The sequence below is a fragment of the Montipora capricornis genome, chromosome 2 (genome assembly GCF_036669925.1).
Source record: "Montipora capricornis isolate CH-2021 chromosome 2, ASM3666992v2, whole genome shotgun sequence".
Taxonomy (NCBI): domain Eukaryota; kingdom Metazoa; phylum Cnidaria; class Anthozoa; order Scleractinia; family Acroporidae; genus Montipora; species Montipora capricornis.
In genome coordinates this window covers 20,864,241-20,883,940 of record NC_090884.1, presented here as the reverse complement: position 1 = coordinate 20,883,940, position 19,700 = coordinate 20,864,241, and the positions used below count along the sequence as shown (strand labels likewise).

General features: G+C 37.9%; 2 protein-coding genes across 4 annotated transcripts in view; one reads left to right on the top strand and one right to left on the bottom strand.

The window, feature by feature from the left end:
* LOC138039054 (recQ-like DNA helicase BLM) overlaps nucleotides 1-9,301 on the bottom strand; it is a 112,783-nt gene extending 103,482 nt beyond the window's left edge. The window contains exons 1-5 of one of the 2 annotated variants that reach the window (XM_068885215.1): nucleotides 9,020-9,301; nucleotides 6,025-6,067; nucleotides 2,739-2,782; nucleotides 1,275-1,355; nucleotides 1,126-1,172 (exon numbers count right to left, since the gene is read on the bottom strand). In XM_068885215.1, the coding sequence (XP_068741316.1) occupies nucleotides 1,126-1,172; nucleotides 1,275-1,355; nucleotides 2,739-2,782; nucleotides 6,025-6,067; nucleotides 9,020-9,186 (382 nt within the window). In that variant the 5' untranslated portion in view covers nucleotides 9,187-9,301. The remainder of the gene's footprint in view (nucleotides 1-1,125; nucleotides 1,173-1,274; nucleotides 1,356-2,738; nucleotides 2,783-6,024; nucleotides 6,068-9,019) is intronic. The other variant, XM_068885216.1, reaches the window with a different exon arrangement.
* A 47-nt stretch (nucleotides 9,302-9,348) lies between these two features.
* LOC138039053 (integrator complex subunit 3-like) overlaps nucleotides 9,349-19,700 on the top strand; it is an 86,275-nt gene continuing 75,923 nt past the window's right edge. For both annotated transcript variants that reach the window (XM_068885214.1, XM_068885213.1), the window contains exons 1-4: nucleotides 9,349-9,508; nucleotides 9,941-10,024; nucleotides 15,916-15,999; nucleotides 18,711-18,824. In XM_068885214.1, the coding sequence (XP_068741315.1) occupies nucleotides 9,425-9,508; nucleotides 9,941-10,024; nucleotides 15,916-15,999; nucleotides 18,711-18,824 (366 nt within the window). In that variant the 5' untranslated portion in view covers nucleotides 9,349-9,424. The remainder of the gene's footprint in view (nucleotides 9,509-9,940; nucleotides 10,025-15,915; nucleotides 16,000-18,710; nucleotides 18,825-19,700) is intronic.

The following is a 19,700-nucleotide window of genomic DNA, read 5'->3' as shown; positions in this document are numbered from 1 at the left end:
AATGAGAACATTATGGCTTAATACCTCACTTTTCATTTTTTTCATTTTTCATATTATTATTATTAGTTTGAAGAAGATACAATTGCAATCCTGCACAACCCGCAGATAGCAGTTGCGCTTTTAAATCAGACGTCATTATCAGTAAAAATGAAACAAAAGAAATAGAAAAAAAAAAGAAATAAGTGAACAATTACAATAAAATAATTACAACATATTAGATATCACAGGTTAGTTAATTTAATTTACTTAACATATTTTGCCATCTTTAAGAGGAGAGTGGGTGCTTCAACAAAAGTGTCCTCGGCATGAAAAATAGCAAATAGAATTTCTCGAACTTTCTTTTTAAATTGCTTTTTTGGCAGTTGGCGTACTTGGGGTGGCAAACAATTCCAACCTCTGGCGCCAAATTATGATGAATTATGTTGTTGGTTAAGACGTGAATATTGAATGTAAAATTACCAGAAGAAGAAGACCTACATGTAGTTTTATAAGGAAGAATCAAATTTGACTTTCTAAATAGTCTAGAAATATTTTGAGGAGCAGAGTTGTTTGAGATGTCGTACATTAAAGTGGACATTATAGTCTCAAAATTGAGCACATTTATGGGTAAGATTTTAGAAGAGATAAATAGTGGAACCGCATGAGTACGAGGCTTAGAAAAATAATTCATAAGGCGGATGGTGCGTTTTTGAAGTACATGTAGTAACAGTTTATTCAAGTGCAATTAAGCAGGCTGACCCCAGGCACTTAAACCAAATGTTAAATACGGAAACATCAGCGACTTATAAATGCTAAGTAAAATGTTAAACGGAACAAAATGTCACAAGCGGGCAATGACTCCAACAATCTTACTACATGTAAGTTTAAAAGTAACATAATCAATGTGAAATTTCCGGGACAAATGGCTATCAATCAATACTCCCAAGATATTTTACGTATTCTTTACATTCGAGCGAGGTGAGTGTATTAGTATTGTTATCTACTACATTTAAATTTACCTCATTTAAATTTACCGCATATTCCACTTCTCCATATTTATCGGTTAAATATTTATCTCTTAAATGTATCAATATTATGTATTTAGTGCTGTAACTGTATACATGTAAGAAGGAAATACCATGTCACCTGATGAGTCTTCATTGTGTTTTGAAAGTACATATTCTTCAACCCAACTGTTCAGAGAAATTAAGAACAATATTAATTGTTGATTAAAAACCTCTTTCCTTTCTCATTTTGTACCAACTGTTTAATTAAAAAAATAATGTTTTAAATACCTTGTGGTGGATACAAATGGTGTTACTCGAGCAATCTGACGCTGCCCTATTCCTTCAGCATTACCTTCCGAGCTTTGTACCCTTTGAATTGAAGTAAATACAATGTATAATTATTGTCATTTAACATATCAGTATTAGTAATACAGCACCTGGGACATTTTTCAGATGTACATGTACCTAGTTGAATGTTGGTAACTCTGATCACAATTCTGTCATAGTTCAGTGATAATCAAACAAGCAAATGGAAGATCACATGTTCATCTCCTGTTAAAAGCACTTAAAATCCAATTAACTGGATATCCCTTTTGAAATACCCTGACAATTTTATTTGATTTTAACATAGTTCTTTCCATCAGGACTGAACATGCTAAAAGTGGGAGCATTATTTATTTGGAGGCCTTTAGAAATCTTGTCAAGTAACGTTTTACAGGTGCCCAAAAAGTTTGTTGCATTGTTGTCAGGCCAAAATAATGTTTTTTAATATACATGTAGTAATGAAAACCAAACAAAATGTCAGATATTTGAATCTTTACTCCACATTTATCACTATAACATGACAAAATGTATTACATTTTACTGAAATGCTCATCATCAACGTTTATTTGACTAAAATCCCACACAATTACGCATAGCGGACCTACATATCTTTAAATTTTGGAACATTTAAGTGAACATTTATAAATTATTTCATCTGTCCGGTCGGGAACCTTCTGTGTCAGGTTATTGACCTGAGACCTGACTCTTATCTGGGACACTGTTGATTAAACCCTTCTCTGAAGAACCATTTCTTTCAGCAATGAAGTAAAAAAAGGACAACAAGATTTCTTTCAAATAATTCTTGACTAACAAGAATTAGTCAAATTTCAAATTGTTTTTTTAACTGAAGACTGTGCAGAGTTGAGTACAAATAAATAAAATTATAAACAACCAGAAAATTGTAAACACACATCCACTCAAGGTGTTCGATAATATTTCCTTCTCCGATATCCAACCCAAAAAAGTTACCACAGAATTTGCCATTTGGTTTCAGTGTTGCACATAACACCACTGACAGTAAAATATTAACAAGAATTCAACAAAGAGGTAAATACAACTACTGCAACTTTCTTGTCACAGTGCGTTGCAATGTCTATTTCTACATATTGTTCTACAAAACAATAGTACAAATGCATAATTAATATATTCTGCATGCGTAATGAAGTAGGGACCTGTATGGAAATCATTCCTCTTCAAGAACCAGATCATTTGAATTTGATCAAAACTGCCAGCAGATGGACAAGCAATGCATTCCAGCTGTATATAGGAACCCCATCTCATGTTTTGGCTGGTCTTTTGCAGCACTTGGCATGATTATGGGTATGTGTATGTTATGTTGTGGTTCAATTTTTTCCTGGTTTTTTAGCTGTATCTTATTTTTACTTAATGCACAAGTGAACGTAAAGTCTTTTTCCCTGTTACATGTACCTTTCTTCACATAGATCTTCTTCTTTTCTCTGTAAGGTACACCCCTATAAAATTGAAACAAAGTGAGAAAAAAATACTGTACATCTGTACTCCTTTTAATAACATTATTTATCAAGGGTTAGGGGAATTCCCAAACATTTGCTTGAGGCATAAAAAGTTATGCTTATCAAGACACACTATAACACAACAAGCAATACAACAATTCAAGTGCAAATCCAATGAGCATTAACTAAAACTCTACTGGTGTGATATCATTTCCCTGTCAAAAGGCTTTTAATAAGGACAGTACCTACTATTCTTATTGCGCATACGTTCCGCGCATCTCAAGATTATTACTTGGGTTTCCTAATTTTTTACCAATACAGGGAAGTTTTTGCCTGGTATAAAACTATCCAGAGAAAGTAGATCTTAGTAAATACTCTTGGTATCCAAAAAGAAAATTGGGGGTAACCATGCATTTTTGAGAGATACAGTACTTAAGCTTCAATTTGAGAAAGAACGCAACATTTTCCTTTGCATTTTAAAGCTTTTTACAAATGTTAATCTCTGAAAAATAGATGGTTACCCCCAATTTTCTCTTTGGATTTCAATAACACTTGTTAAGATCTACATTTCCTGCATAATAATAAACCGAGGGAAAAAAAACCTTTGAATTAGCTAGGTACCGTCCTTAATTAGGTATCAGTTTTATTATAAGATAAGATAAGATAAGATAATTTATTTAATGTCAGATACACAGGGGGTGGTCTCCCAATCCCCCCAGCCACAGGCTCATGATAAAAGTGTTTGACAATATAAAAGAAAAATTAAATAATTGATAACTCGATAGTGACTAATTAAATTTAAAATAAATAATTATGATACGTTCCTCTTTGCCTTTCTACATGTATAAAGGAAATAATTATTGACTTCAGACAATTCTGGCAAAAAAGGCTTGGGCTTTTCATGTTTTTTTCTGATTTTTTTTATACCATAACTTGAAACCAACACAATGTTGTTCTACATTTATTTTCTTTTGAAAAGACTTTAGTGCATGCAGACGGCTGCCGCCAGTTTTGTCACTTGGAGCTATGTTAATGTTAACAAACTTGACAAACTTAAAGTCGGCTGGCTACCTGTGAAGAAAAGAAGAGACCTTCACAGACCCAAACTGCCATTTTAAGTCTTGGCCATCAATTTAACAAGTGATGTAATTCAGACATGTTTGCTACTTCAAATGAAGCATAGAAATTGAACAGCTGCACGTTCATACATGACCAGTCGGTTAGCTGTGTAGCCGCCGCATTCTCCCGAAAGGCCTGATGGTAGCCAAGCCAGACTCGACCAGTAAAGTGCCGATGGGTGCGAAGGATGCGTACCTTGATGCTGCATCAAATCCTTCCACCGATGCGGGAAATAAGAAACGAGAATCAAGCAGTACATGGCAAATGCTTCCGACCAAGTTGCTATGTCATCGATGCAACGGCGAGGTTTCTTTGGATGTGAAGTTAAGACTAAATGGTCATCCAGCTTCTGGGTTTCAGGTTCCTTGAGCTGCAAATTGGCCGGGAGAAGTTTGCTCAGATCGATGTATTTCCCGTTCAAAATCTGCGAGACCAACTTACCGGGAACCAGAGAAAAAGCTGGCCCACCGATGAAAGGTTGATCAACCAACCGTGAAGGTTGAACTGTGGCCGCCACGGTGACATCGCCAGAAGCCCCAAATAAGGAACTTGCCGGGCTCATAGCAGATGAGGAGACGGACATTACGGGTGCGGAAAAAGTAGATATAAACGACGGCACAACAAAAGAAGAGGAAGGCCTACCTGAAGATGAAGTTCCAAGTAAACTCGCAGAGGAAGGTGCACTTCTTACTGCACTAAACGAATGAACGTCCCAATGGCACCACGAGTGGAGCACATGAACTGAGCGAGGCACTAGGAGACGAAACAACGGGTCCTGATGGAACACGGTCTGTGTGATGAGAGCGACCATTCCGGAGAAATGGCAGCTCCCGAAGAAGCCACAGCCGGTCCCGGAGTCGACGAGCTCGAAGAGGTTGGAGCGATAGACTGGAGCAAAAGATTCGGCCGAAGAAGGCGATTCCTGAAATCCAGACTGCATACTGTTGTTCGCGGAGCGAGACAACATGCTGAACAAGGATAAGACAAAAACACTGGAAGAAACTACGCAGCAACAGGCACAGAATCGACGAAAAAGGACGCGAATTTCAAGCAAAGCTTTTCTCAGCAACTGTACACGCGGCACAACACGAGCAAAATGGTTGACGTCAACAGGGGAGCTGTAAATTTACTGAGGCCCTGCAAAACCCTAGGGGCCGCCCGCCTAAATTAAAGAATGACCGCTGGCCAGCATTGTCTTGAGTTTAACCTCGCCTAAATTACATTTAGCCCCATACAACAGCGACTGATAGTGGACAAATGAAAGACAAGACGCGTGGGAACAAAAGTGGAGTGGAAATTTGCTACAATCAGCGTATAAAATTGCCAGCGACGAAATTCCAGGTGTATCAATTTACCAACACTTGACCAATAGATTAGCGACACTTGACCGAGAGATCGCTGACACCTGTCCGAGAGACTACTGACACTTCAATGACACTCGACAAGCCACAGATCGGCCACTTGTCAGTCGATATAGAGATGTGTCTGTCAACAGACTGTCAATTGTTATATCGACCAATATACCGTAAACACCTGCAGATAGGCCGCCCCTTTTTTCCAGAAATCATCCCAAGAAATTGGGGAAGTGGCTTATCTGCGCGAACATTTAAGGTTGCTTTTGGTGTCTAGTTTTCCATCTTCACATGATCCAATGGCTGATTACTAAGCTACAAAACATTCCTTGTTGTAATGCAAAAATCAATGGAAAAACTGTGTTGAATGAAGAAATTCCTGTCAACAAATACAAGAAAAAGATCACTCATATGTCAACGTTGGCAGAAAGGATGTTCATTATATTAATTAGAAGTGCTAAAATTGTGGGTAAGACTTTGAAGTATTTTCTGTTGCAATGTTAATAGTGAGTTTACCTTGCATGAACAGTGGATGAAGAAGACTTCTAAAGACTCTACTTTGGATTTTTTTTATTTCTTTCAAAAATCTTCTTTCCAAAATTTGAGCTGCTAAATTCGGGGTGGGGCTTATCTGTGGGTGTTAGCAGTATTGGTGGACACTACATATACATGTAGAACACATGATCGATCTTTTAAACACAAGCATGCATCTTTATTCTAAAATAGAACTACAATAAATTAACCATCATTATGCTGGAAACTTAGCTTCACCTGTTTCTTTGTGTTCTTTTTGGAAAAGAAATTGAACAGTTTCCTGAAAAAAAGAAAGCAAAATATCCATAGTAAATATGCCCATAATTAAACAATTTCTGACATCTGCTCTTTTATAAGAAGATACATGTAACTCCAGCGAGGGTTTCATTAAGTTTTGAAGTAGAAGAGACTTTGTGATACAGTAAGCAGGCACCCCTATATATAGTATGATTTTGATCTCGCAACCTCCTTTTAGCAAAGGCAGGTACTGTTCTAAGCACATGGCGGGTCTAAAACACAGGTCACATTCCACAGGTCACTCCTTTCAGGTCACTGTTTTACCTTTCTGAAAGTACACCAAAACCCTCAATTTGGCTAACCCTAGGCCTAAAACCAACCTTAGGCCTAGGGTTAGGCAAATTGAGGGTTAGGGTTACTTTCCAAAAGGTAAAGCAATGACCTGAAACGAGTGAACTGTGTTTTAGACCTGCCACTAAGCACAGATGGGTGCTAGTACCCGGGTCCCAGCTTCTAAAAAAACCCCTGCTCCAGACAATGACATACATACATGTACTAAATCTCAGCGCACCAAACATAGTGGAAGAAAAAACATACTGTAAGACCAACAGTTGAGTTCAAATGAAAGAGCGAAGTGATCCTAAAACTTAATATTGTCGGGACAATTTAATTAAGCAATGGTCTCTTATAGATGCTTGAAAAATTCAGGTGGCCTCAATGGATGTCAGATGTCTAAGAGACAATAAGTTTGATTAAAATTAATTGTCCAGATAAGTGCGAGGATCACTTCAGTCTTTCGTTCAGCAATGTACATAACAACACTTAAATTGACCAGTAATAACTACATGGAAGTGAAGTACATGTACATGTACCACAGATGCCAATACTGATACACTTAGTAAATGGCTTGTCTTGTGAAGTAGGCGGCTGTGACAAGAAAGGGGCAGAAAGACCCCTTTTCCCTAGGGGGGTCTGGGAGCATGCTCGCCCAGAAAATTTTGAAATTCAGGAGCTTGGAAATGGCATGTCCAGCAATATGGGCAACAACATCAGTCACAAATATTTATTAACACGTACAGCTGCCAAGTACATGTATAAGGACAATTTTTTGCCCTCTTGATCTCTTCTTGAAGTATGACAAAATATCGCCTCCAGCTGCTGTCTTCCATTTTTAATAAACAACACAACAAACGCTTGGAAAATTGGAAGGACGGAGGAAAACATTTGGCACCAGTCTTTCTCTTCTATTCATCGAACATGGTGAAGTAGAAATCGCCTTGGTGTGCGAGTGGCTAAGGCGCATGCAAATAACCAGGAATTATAAGCTCTTACAGTAATTCATAAAAATATCCAATGTCTAAAGAGGAGCAGAACATACAGTACAGCAAAAGGTTTCTTGATATTTTACATGTTTTACTGAATTAAAATCAATCAAAATGGATCGAAGTGAAACAGTGAGAATCATGTAATTTATCGAAAAAGTAGACAGCCATATCTTAGAGAGTAGCCAGCAGAATTTGCCAGTTACCGGCTTCTAATCAAACCTCTGTACACTCAGGATAAATTACCAACAGACAAACATAACATCGTGATACCTGTACAAGTAGCCAGAGATAGGTCCTACTACATGTATGTAGATTCTACATCGTACATTATGAACCAGAAAGCTGCCAGATAAACTCAAAGTAAAAGTGAAGATCTAATAGTGAACTGAAGTGCATCTGTCTTAAAGCCTATAATTATTATACATTTGTCCTTTTCAAGGGGATCACTATTGCATTCTTGAATTCATTGCAATTCTCAACCCAATAGAGGGTCCCCATAATACAGGCTGCAAATGTACTTCAACTGTTCAAGACTGTGTTCACATCAAAGGTTGTCTTCTTCTTGCCTTGGACTAAATATCGCTTGTAATCCAAATCATGAGAAATACATTAGGACACCAAGAAATTTGAATGACTTACATGTACCTTCTTCCAAAACCGAGCTGTCCGTGGCAATAGGAGGACACTGAGAACTATTATAGTGTAAGAAGTTAACTTCCAAAACCTTGAATTTAACTGGATTGAAACACATGTTTGAAGGAAATGATTGAACCTGCTAGACAGATGGTAAAACGGATGGCGTTCCCTGGGAATAATTTCGATAGCAGTGAGATCGTCCACATATTTTGCGCACTGGAGCCAGTATTGGAGGAGGTCATTACACATAACTGCGAACAATATCGCCCTAGACAGGTACCCTGTGGTATGCCTCCAATTAAATTCAGAGATGGTGACGTTGCGAATCCTATTCTAACTTCCTGAGACCTGCCTTCTAGAGAGGTTTATGCTGTAGTGCATGAGCCAGGCCAGCCTGGTCAGCTGGGATGGTCGGGTTTTGTCAGATGAGTTTTGGCCTGGTATTACAATTGAGGTGAGCCATCCGGCTTGGGCTAAATGTGGAACATGTCATGTGAAAAAAACAACAAGAAGTGGAGAGACGTTTGTCTTGCTAAATTGTTATTAAAATTCACCATTCTGCAATTTAAAGAAGCCTTAAGGTTTTGCTATCGTATAAACATCCTTTATTTAAACATAAAAACGACTTTTCCGTGGGCCTGAATTTGCCAAGCCTGATGAGCGAGGTTATTAATCGGAGGTACATTTCGAGACAGAGAAGTGTTGTTATTATAAGGTGACATGTTGCTGTTTACAAATCCCCTTTCACCTAGAAAATATACCAAACATGGATGATTGAGGCCTTAGCAGACAGGAAAAATCGTGATGCCGGGATCCCAGCTATTCGGACTCATGTAATCGCAAACTTGATTTTTGGTGTTTTTCTCAGACGTGCCGGGACCTCTGCTAAACGAGCCAGCCCGGCTCATGTAATCGGTCCCGAAGTTCATGAAAATTCCGGTGTCTCACGGTATCTTTACACAGGGGAATTATCGATCGAACGAAAAATGTATGCCCAAGTTTTCTTCAAATGAATGCTGGGCAATTATTCCTACCTTTGTCTTTGACGTTTTTGCTCAGGGTCAGATGGCGATGGCAAGTAACAAGCATTGCTGTGCATCGCTTTGGACTTTTCCTTTCTGAATTTGCCAAGCTGATCAGCGAGGTTATTAATTGGAGGTGCATTTCGAGACAGAGAATTTTTGTTATTAAAAAGTGACATGTTGCTGTTTACAAATCCTGTTTCACCTAGAAAATCTGTCAAACATGGATGATTGAGGCTTTTGCAGACCTACTCACTAGCCTACTGTATTTCCCGCCAGGACAAATTTGCGCCTCACAACCATCCAATCCTAGTGCCCAGTTTCCCTTCAGCAACTGAGCTTACAGTTTCGAGATGGTGGACAGTTGAGAAAAGTGCACGTTCGAGTCAGCCGTTTCATGTCTTGATTCCTTACAGGATGGATCCAGCCAGCAGCAAAGCCTCCAATAAGTCAAGACTTTTCACATCAAATGTTCTTCTACAGAAGGATGAGCTGGAAGAGGTATGTCTTATTAAATTATCGAATGAACACTGACTGCAGCACGGATATTCTTGTGTTTAGCATTATTTTTAGAAAAGGTTGCATTTGTAACTTAAGTCTAATTTGTATAAAGCTCAATAAGTCAAGTGTTAATTCCTTTTTACGAACTAGCTGTAACATAAAGTTCTTCATGCAGTCTTCGCACTTTCTATTGTACATCTACTTTTCTAACTTGCGATGTCTCAAATAATTATTATGAAAGAAAAGCTACATGTACTGTAGGTAAATTTAAATTTATACTAGTGAAAATGTAAGTGTAAAGCCTCCTTGCCATGTGTCTACGTGGTTGCCCCCTCCAAAGTCTGCCTCTTAAAAAGTTATAAACATCATATTTAATACCTTTCACATAATTTATTGATGTTTACCTTCGTTTCTTTGCTTTCTGGTATGTAGAAATTAGAGAAGTGCCATGGAGTGCTGACGTCTGTGATTTCAAATCTATCAGAAAATGAAGCTCATGATGCACTCAATCAAATGGTAAATAACTAATGTACTGTTTGTCATGATTCATAAAAATAATCATTCCTTTTCAGAGAAGACCCCTATTGCTACATGTGTGTTGATAAGCATACATGTACTGGTACAGTACCGCTCAGATATACGATAACTGCGCATACGCAGTGTATACACTGTACGCACATACACGTATATTTATACGCACATATGCGTATATTCATGCGCGTATGAATGCGTATACATGCCCGTCTGACTTTCCTTTGTTATTCAGTACCATAAATTTCCTTTGTGTTGCATTGTTGTGTAAAACAAAGAACTTTTGGATCTGAACAAAGCCACAAGCCAATAACAGAAAATTTACATATTGCAAAAGCTATCATGTTACAAACGCTTAAGTTGCTTCCCATCGCGAATTTATTGGATAACAAGCAAAAGTAATTCAATGTTTATGAATCAGAAGGGAAACAAAAATTTGTGTAAGTTTGGCATTCAAATACGTGTATCGTTTGTGACCCTTCACGCAAAAAGGGGGCTTATGAATTTCATTGAAAACCGTGAAATTTTTTCATGGTCACGGTGCATGAAATTCAATTTTCATGGCGAGAACACACTGTAATCACCCTACAATAAGAAACTTTCACTCTTGGCATGTAATCATGCTGTGAATGATCGGTGAAAATTTCACAGCGTGAAATTACGGTAAGGGTAAAAATTCACACGCTGAAATTGGGAGTGAAAAATAATATTCACTGTGTGAAATTGATTCAATCGAAAGATACAATGTACATGTAAATCAACAATTCGTTTTCATTTTAACTTTCCGTTGAATTAAAAACTTTTTATGAACTCATAAATGGGAAACAATTTCCTTCGTATCGTATCATTTGATACTGCTGGTTTTAAACAGATAGCAAAAGTAGAAAGGAATGCCCGAACAACTATCCATCAAAATTTGCATACGACTCACATCAAGAGCAAGTCATGACAGATAATGCAACACCGTTGGGAGTAGAAATTCTGTCGTATTCGGCGAGGCAATAAACTCGAGCATTTCCTGAGGATTGCATGTTTATTGATGGTGTGCCTTTTGTATATTAATATTTTTCCCTTTTAAAGGTGTGGAACAAAATAACTCTGAACCTGAACTGTATGTTTATCGATGAAATAAACATCCGTGCATGGGTTCATATTCCGAACATGACAGCTGTTTGTGAAAGTGCGTCTTCTTCACGTAGTTCGTAGTGGTGTACTACAGTATTTTTGTGCTGTCAAGCTACATGTATTCTTTAGAACGATAAGCAAAGCAGTAAGCAAGCTAATGAGGCAGACGCGTATATCGGTATACACATATACATGTACGCGTATATTAACACACGAATACACGTATACATTTATTTATACACGAATAGGCGTATGGTTATACACACACATACGTGTATAATTAGATACCTGTACGCGTATTGTGCGCATATTTTGGTTAACGTATTTCTGAGCGGTACTGTAGGATGCAACTCTCTTGGCTAGCTATAAAAGTAACCTGAGAGTTAAAACAACAATTGTAACCATAAGAAGTCCTTTTTTTCACAGCCATTTTCTAGAATATACCACTCCAAAAAAACAACCACTTCTAAATCAGTGGTTTTGAGGCACTTGGACTTTCTGATTGTACTGTAATTGACATGTTTCCCAACCATGTGGCCACACTTTGTGTTCCTTTAAATCATTTTGGTAAAGATCAAAAAGACTACAGTATCGCCTTAAAGTAGTGACCCCTCGGGACAAGGCGATACCTTATCTTTGCCACAGGTAGTGGTCGCGTTCAACCGAGGTATGCAAATTCAAAACTTGTCTTTGTTTTATCATCACCATTTTGGTGTAAAGCAAGTATTCTTTCCACATGTAATTGTAAAACTTGTCAAATTTCAATTATAATTGATACATTCTTGCAAGGCATTGGAGCCTTTGTTGGTACTATTTTGAGACCAGACGTACCGACAAATAATTTACGTTGTAAAAATGGTTTCTTTTTTCATGGCTTTGATCAGCAATAAATTATGTGTAATCGTAGCAATTGCAGCATGTTGACTGCGCATGGAAAACAAATTTAGGAATAGACTGTGATTAGTGGAGAAATGAAGTCTCTTACATGTAATTATCATGTACTATCGTTTGCATACGAATTATAAAGATGTACATGTAAAAAACCAGCAAGCGAAACAAACTTGGGAAATTTTGAAATTTCGCTAAAGAACGACATACATTTTTTGTAATTCTTAACTTGACAGTCCGATGTTCGAACCATCTTTGCTCCTGTGTTCATGTTGCGCTTTCATGTGCAACTCTTTTGGCAGCAGGCCGTCACTCATGATAAATTTGCATAAGCCATGTGGATATGCACCAATGAGTAACCAGAGCACAAAAACCATCTTTTCAGTTAACATGTACAGTAGATCAAATAATTTTCGACTTGTTCAGGGGTTTGATATCCTGGGTTCTTTCCTTGGAATGTTTTTCTTTTTTGTGATTTGTTACTGTAAACAACTTGGAAAGTAATACTGCAGAAGGAAACCACAAGAAGTCCTAAATCTACAAACAGTTGGTTACACAAGGTTTTCGAGGAGTATGTTAAATGTGTTTTGAAAATTCACCGTGACCAGCAACCGGACATTTCAGTCAATTTAAAGTGAATCTGCAACAGTAACATTTTGGACAGTGATAAGCACAGAGACACGGGTCTTGCTTGAGTAGTTTTATACATATACCTCTCAACCAGACATTGCAAGAGCCGGCCACCCTGAACACGTAAGCTTTCAGTTTTGTATATATGTTGCAGGTCATTAAATTTTTGTTCCTTAGGTCATTTTGTTTCAACCTTAGATTATTATGAACTGCCTAAAAAAAGGGTTCCCCTTTTCTTTGGGGATGTAATTAAAAAAAATGGGGCCTGGATTTTTAGGGGGAATAAAAAAGAAAACACCTTTCTCCACCTTTTCCTTGCCTTACGTTCTTCATCTACTTACCGTCTCTCCCTCTCCTTCCCCCTTACTGTCCTTGCTTACTACCAACGGACTGTGCCTCTTACCTTGAACTTTCACAACATTCCATGTCGCTCCAAGGATTCGAACCCTCGCACCATAGGACATCCGAGATTACTTCTCCTCTGTATTAACTGCTAAGCCATCGAATCAGCAACTGAAGGCATTAAGCTATTTACAAGCCTTCACGACAACCACCATTTTGCTCATGCGTAAATGATGTAAAGTGAGACTTAGAAAAATTAATAGTCAAGTATTGTACGAAGTTTATTTACGTTGCTATGCAAAATATACCAAGAACAAGGCATCATTTCTAGTCATGATAACAAACCGATTTTTGCTGCAAACACAGGGTTCCCACAGTGAAAAAACGATGGTGGCATGGGCAAATAGAACAACAAAAGATAACCTTTGCAGTTAAATCAAAGAAAAGAACTCATCTCCAAACCAATGGTGTCATCATCTGGAGAAACCGCTTGGAAAAAAACACATAACCATTCACAGAAGAGAAGTTCCTCATGATTTTTCATGTGATTAATTGTCGTAACCTGGCGTGGGGAAACTGTAATCTGCCCTGGTTTCCGCTCACAGTTCTGTTGTTAGTTTCTATTCTCTCCTTTTGCCTAATCCATAAGAAATAATTTTCTTTTTTGTTTTGTCGAGAACTCCACTGCCTCACAATATTTACTAGCCCCAATTGCTAGTGGAAGCTCAAAACGATTGTTTATATTATTTTTCTTGTGTGTAGCCGTGAACTGACTTCGCTTATCAGTGGGAATCAAAACCCATCACACAACATGTTTTTTGAACACCTGTTTATCAAATGTCGCTTAAATTTGTCTTTCACCAGGAACACTTCAATAAAGTTATACGCTTTGTCTCTGTAGTTTGTGAATGACAGTGCATTTTTTATGCCTGAGGATTTTTCAACTGGTCACACATTTCATGTGTGAAACATACTTTTCCAGTTCAATCTGGTAACTAAACAACCAAATGAAATCTTCGCTGTCTCTCGCCGTCGACAGCTACAAATACATGTACGTCAGGACAAAATTATGGCACTGAAATTATCGACTTTGCTAACATTTACAAACTTGTAACTACACTGATAACGATGAAAGTATTTGATAATCTGGTTATCGAAGGTTCCAAATTCGCCGGAATTTGTACTTAACTGGAATAATATGAGTACACGTACATGTATAAACAAATGATCTCAATCAACTGACTTCACAAATAATGCCATCTGAAATTGGAACAGATGTGTTCAAGCTAAAACAAGCTTTAAAGATCTTTAAAAGTCGGCCATTTTGCTTGACTTCACGTTGAACGTGCTGCTCAGGAGTGTCTGTCAGTGCTATCTGTGTCATCCGGTGGCGGAATAATAGTGAAAAATATATGACAAGGAATCTTGCGTTTATTTCAACGGATAGAATTTTCCATTTTTCTTGGTTACCTTAAAGAATCAATTGGAAAAGTACGTAAGTGTTTATTTGATGGCATTTCAAAGTCTCTGGAAAAAAAGCTCTGTATGTATTCTTTATGTACCCCCCTCCCCTTCGGAAATTTGCCTCTTTCAGACCCCCCTACCCCTTGGAATTTCCGTCACCCTCCATGGGGGGTATGGATATTTTCTGGAACCACACAATGTCAATTACAAGCATTAACCTTTAACATGAAACTGTTACATCATTTTACTTCACACGATCAGTACATCCCGAATAGTACATCCATGTATGCACCCCCAGGCCTCTTTTTTTAAATTTAGATGATTGTAAAATCACTAACATCCACGGCCTGCAACTTCCATTTAACCCTCTTCCATCAAATGTATGCCTCATCCACTCCAAGAATGAGCTATTAAAGCAAAGTTTTGCTCCTTTGCATCAAACATACCTTAAACACAATTATTCAATTCACAAAATTTTTGGCACAATGGCCAATTGAACAAACTTGTTGGATTCACAAAATGTTTTCGGACAACTGAACAAACTGGTTCGCAAGAAACTGGTCAATTGGAGTATTCGGTCTATGCAATAATGTTTATAGTGGACACACTAGAACAAAGCAAGATCTAGAAGTAACATGGAAAATTCTCCTTACCTTAAGTTTATAGGTTTAATACTATGTCAATCATCACGGGCGGAAAGGATTTCAAACTAAATGTTTGCTCTCATCGCAAAATGAGAATTACGTCTCTGTGGCCGAGTTGTTAAACATGCTTTCAGAATCCCAGAAAGGTGGGGAAAGTGTGGTTGTTCTAATCGTTCGGAAATACTGAAGGGCATAAAATTTAATTCCCCAATCGGAGCTTAGGTAATTCAATATCCGTGGGGTATGCACATTTGTGACTACAAAGAAGAAAAATAAGGAAATCAACTGGCTTTATGATGTGGTATGCCTGTGGCATGTCACGTAATTAAGCACGGTCTAGTAATTTGGCACCTTAAGAAAGGTGTACTGGTATCAAGCAAAAATTATGTACCATAAGACGGTCACCCGTCTCCATGGTTGCCCTGACTGCCCACCATTGCTGCCTCACAAAACCCCAGTGTACATGTGTACATATGCACAAGCGCATATGCACTAGTCAGCGGATTAGCATAAAAAGTTTAACAGGATCTGACTGACGGACCGATAGAAGGAGTGACTGCCAGCTCCACTCCAATAACTCAGAAATGGCTTTGCCATTTAAAATTAAAAAGGAAGTGAAATTTTACCATTAGCTTCATTTTGTTTCCATACAATGTACAACAGTAAATGCAGAGGAGTTGGTTTCATGTTGATGATAATGAAAATTTGACAGCATTGTAACATTTACAACCCAAAAAACCTGTAAAGTTAATGGAGTGCATACATTGTAATCAATTTGTACAGGTGTGTAAAGGTCCCCAGCAGTATGAGGAAGCATCACTTGGCCTACTGTACATCATATTAGTTGAACCACCAGCTGCAGTTAAGGTGAACAGAAATTATTAGTAGCAATTTGGGTTTTCAGTGTCTTCCTTCCTTCCTTCCTTCCTTCCTTCCTTCCTTCCTTCCTTCCTTCCTTCCTTCCTTCCTTCCTTCCTTCCTTCCTTCCTTCCTTCCTTCCTTCCTTCCTTCCTTCCTTCCTTCCTTCCTTCCTTCCTTCCTTCCTTCCTTCCTTGACCTTCCTTCCTTCCTTCCTTCCTTAGAGAAGTCTTCCTTCACAGGATTCATAAAAATTTTGTTAGGTACAGTCAAGTACTGTACAGGTCTACGTACAGTGTACAGTGTACATGTACCTTTTTGCCTATAGTATGTGATGAGCCTGCATGTAAGAGACATCTATGCATCATATGGTTGTTGCATAATGATTATTGTCATACATGTACAATACCTTTATCAAAGAATTACAACAATACATGAAATTATTTATTGATGCAAGTGGAAATACTGCTTCCAAAATTGCGATGAGTAGTAAAAATTTGTCAAAAGTACTCAATCCAATGATCTGGTTTTTTTGGCTTCTGTCCACCTTCTTCAGAGCTACGACATTTGTTATTGCTTGCGCTACAAGCTGTCGTAATTTAACTTTAAATTAACGGTATGTAAGCTCGAGGAAGTGGTTTCGTCTCATTAACAGTGTCGCTGTCCAAAGTGAAATGCCATTACTCTAAGAAAAGGCTCTTGAGATAGTTCATCACACTGCATTGGAGCATGTGAAGATCCCTTGGATACATGTTGAGAATTTAAGACCTACATGAGTAAAAACATTAGGCCATACATGTATATTCAAGAAGCCCAAAGACCAACCAGCGATAAACTGAGTCCAAGGGATAGTATACAAAATGAGTTGCCGTGATTGTTACATGTAGTTCACGTTTGTGACGATGGCGTTTAGACAGTCAATTAATTTTGAAGCTCTGATGATGGTCATGTTTTACTATCAAAAACCGAGTCTTGCTTGCTTAACCCTGAGGTTTATGGAGTGGAACATCTATGTCTTAATGGCATCAAGCTATTGTGGACAAACGACCTCGAATCGCTAAAGAATTTCGTCGAAAGTGTTTTAGAACAGCAAGGAAAGTGGCTGACGCCTGGTGGAAATACTAAGCAATTCGAAAGTTCCAATAGTAATCTTCAATAACATTTCAATAACACTTGGGAAGATCTACATTTCCTGCATAATCACACACCGGGGCAAAAATATCTTTAATTAGTGGGCACCGTCCTTAAATGACGTTGTTTTCATTGACCTTACTAAGGCATTCAACACCATTGATCATGAAATCATCTTCCATAAAATGTCATTCTTGGGTTTTGACCAGGTATCTATCAGGTGTTTCTTGTCGTACCTACATTGTAAGTGGCTGAACCCAAAGATGTGATGTCAACGGCAAGCTATCAACTGCTCGCAATCTCAGGCATGGCGTACCGCAGGGCAGTATACTGGGTCCTTTGCATATTTCTAATTTATATTAATGATCTCCCCAACTGCCTGCGTTCTGCTGCGCCGGAGATATTTGGTAATGACACAAACATTACACTATCGGACAAGCCCCAGATTACCTTCAACGTCTCTTCACTCAGTATTACTCTAATTACAACCTGAAAAACTCTGAGTGAAAACTGGCTTTGCCACAACCAAGAACTGCAATAATTATTTAAAGCGAAGCTTCTCCTATAGCAGGGCCACATTATGGAATAACATGCCCGATAGCTTTACATGTAAAAATATCAGATTTGTTGATCAATTTAAGCGAAACTTGAAGAAGGTTTCCAGCATATCGGATTCCCACACGGCAATCATATAAATAAGTCAGTTGTAAATAGTTTTAGTTTTTAACTTGTTTTAACTTAACTGATGATTTTCTGTGTTTGAATAAAGGCTTACTACTACGACTACGACTACGACTACTTGAAGAAGGTTTCCAGCATATCGGATTCCCACACGGCAATCATATAAATAAGTCAGTTGTAAATAGTTTTAGTTTTTAACTTGTTTTAACTTAACTGATGATTTTCTGTGTTTGAATAAAGGCTTACTACTACGACTACTACAGTACTACTGCGACTACGACTATGACTACTACGTCAGGGAGAGTAAGCGCTCATGGAACTTGCGCGGAGCCAAACATGATCCAGGCAGTGCGAGTGACAGCGAATCAGCAATCAAACAGCATGCTGAGTCCATGGATCGCAACATCCATCCAAGGGATGCCCACATCCTCGAACGCGGTTTGATGAACTATTACAAGAGACTTTTCATGGAGTCGTGGCATTCCACTTTGAACAGCAACACTGTTAACGAGAGGAAAGCGCTTCCCCACGCTTACATACCATTAATTTAGATTGTAGCGCTTGTAGTAATAATGATCGTCGTATCTCTGATGAAGGTGGACAAGGCCACCGGAAATTTAGCTATCAAAAAAAATAGATTGGATTAAGAGTACTTTGAAAAAATTATTTATTGTTAGGAGACATCTACATGTACATTGTATATTGGACTGCATAGTGATTATTGTCATACAATGCCTCATCAAATGAATTATCAAAATAAATGACATGAAATCATTTGTTACTATTGTCATCATTATTATAATATTATTTTGTCTATAGACTTTATTTTAGTGGTTACAAATACATGTATGATAGTGCAAAGCTTACACGTAGATGACTTTTATTTGTTGTTTCACATTTGTCCTAAGGCTTTTCGAGACTTGACATACATCACAAGAGATGGACTGAGCTTAATCATTACACGGTTGATTGTTATTGTCACAGACAAACTTAGCAAGCTACTTGACACTGTTCGGATCCAGGTAATTATAATTAACAGTTGTTTCATCATTGGCAGTGGTCATTTTACCTGTTGCCACATGCGTGCGTAATCAACAGAGTATTATTGCTATGACCAGGAGATGTATGCAAATTATTGCTCGCTCACCAGCCCGTAAGCAGATTCTGAATGCTAGCAGATCAAAGACATATGATTATTATTATTTGCTATTATTAGTTTCAAATTTGGACGGCCAAGTTTCTACATACAGCTGTAATTACCCACTTTCATGCCAAGTTTGAGCCATGTGCTGTTTGAAATGATTGCACACATAAAACGTTTTTAAATCATTGGGCTACTTGTGTTAGCCTTAGTGTTTAGCGGGCACTGGAGATATTATAAAGAAATATTGAATAAAATTACTTTAGTTTCAATTTGTTCCACATTATTTTAGACTACAATTTTTTCATTCTATTAAGTCAGGCATTTTTTAAAATTGGAGTAAAGTGGTTAGAAATCCCTGACCCGGCCAACTATGCTGTCCCAGTGGTGGTGGTGGTGGTGGTGGTGGTAGTAGTAGTACATGTAGTAGTAGAAGTAGTAGTAGTCAACTTTATTTACATGTCAAGAATCGCTAACTAGTGCATAGCACTAATTGGTGACAAAAAAATAAAACATGTTAAGATAATAATGCAAAAAGCAAGAGCTGTGAAAGTTGAAAATCTAGAAATCTAAAAATCTAAAACCTATTTACAACCTATTTACCCGTCAAAACAGCAGCATAGGGTCACAAATTTAATTATTGCAAAGTATGCAATTACTACAGCCATCCTCAATTAAGGCTATCATACGTCAGTTCTCCAAATTTTAGTCTTAACATGTACTGAAATCTGCACAGACTATCCTTAGCCGGTGAGCG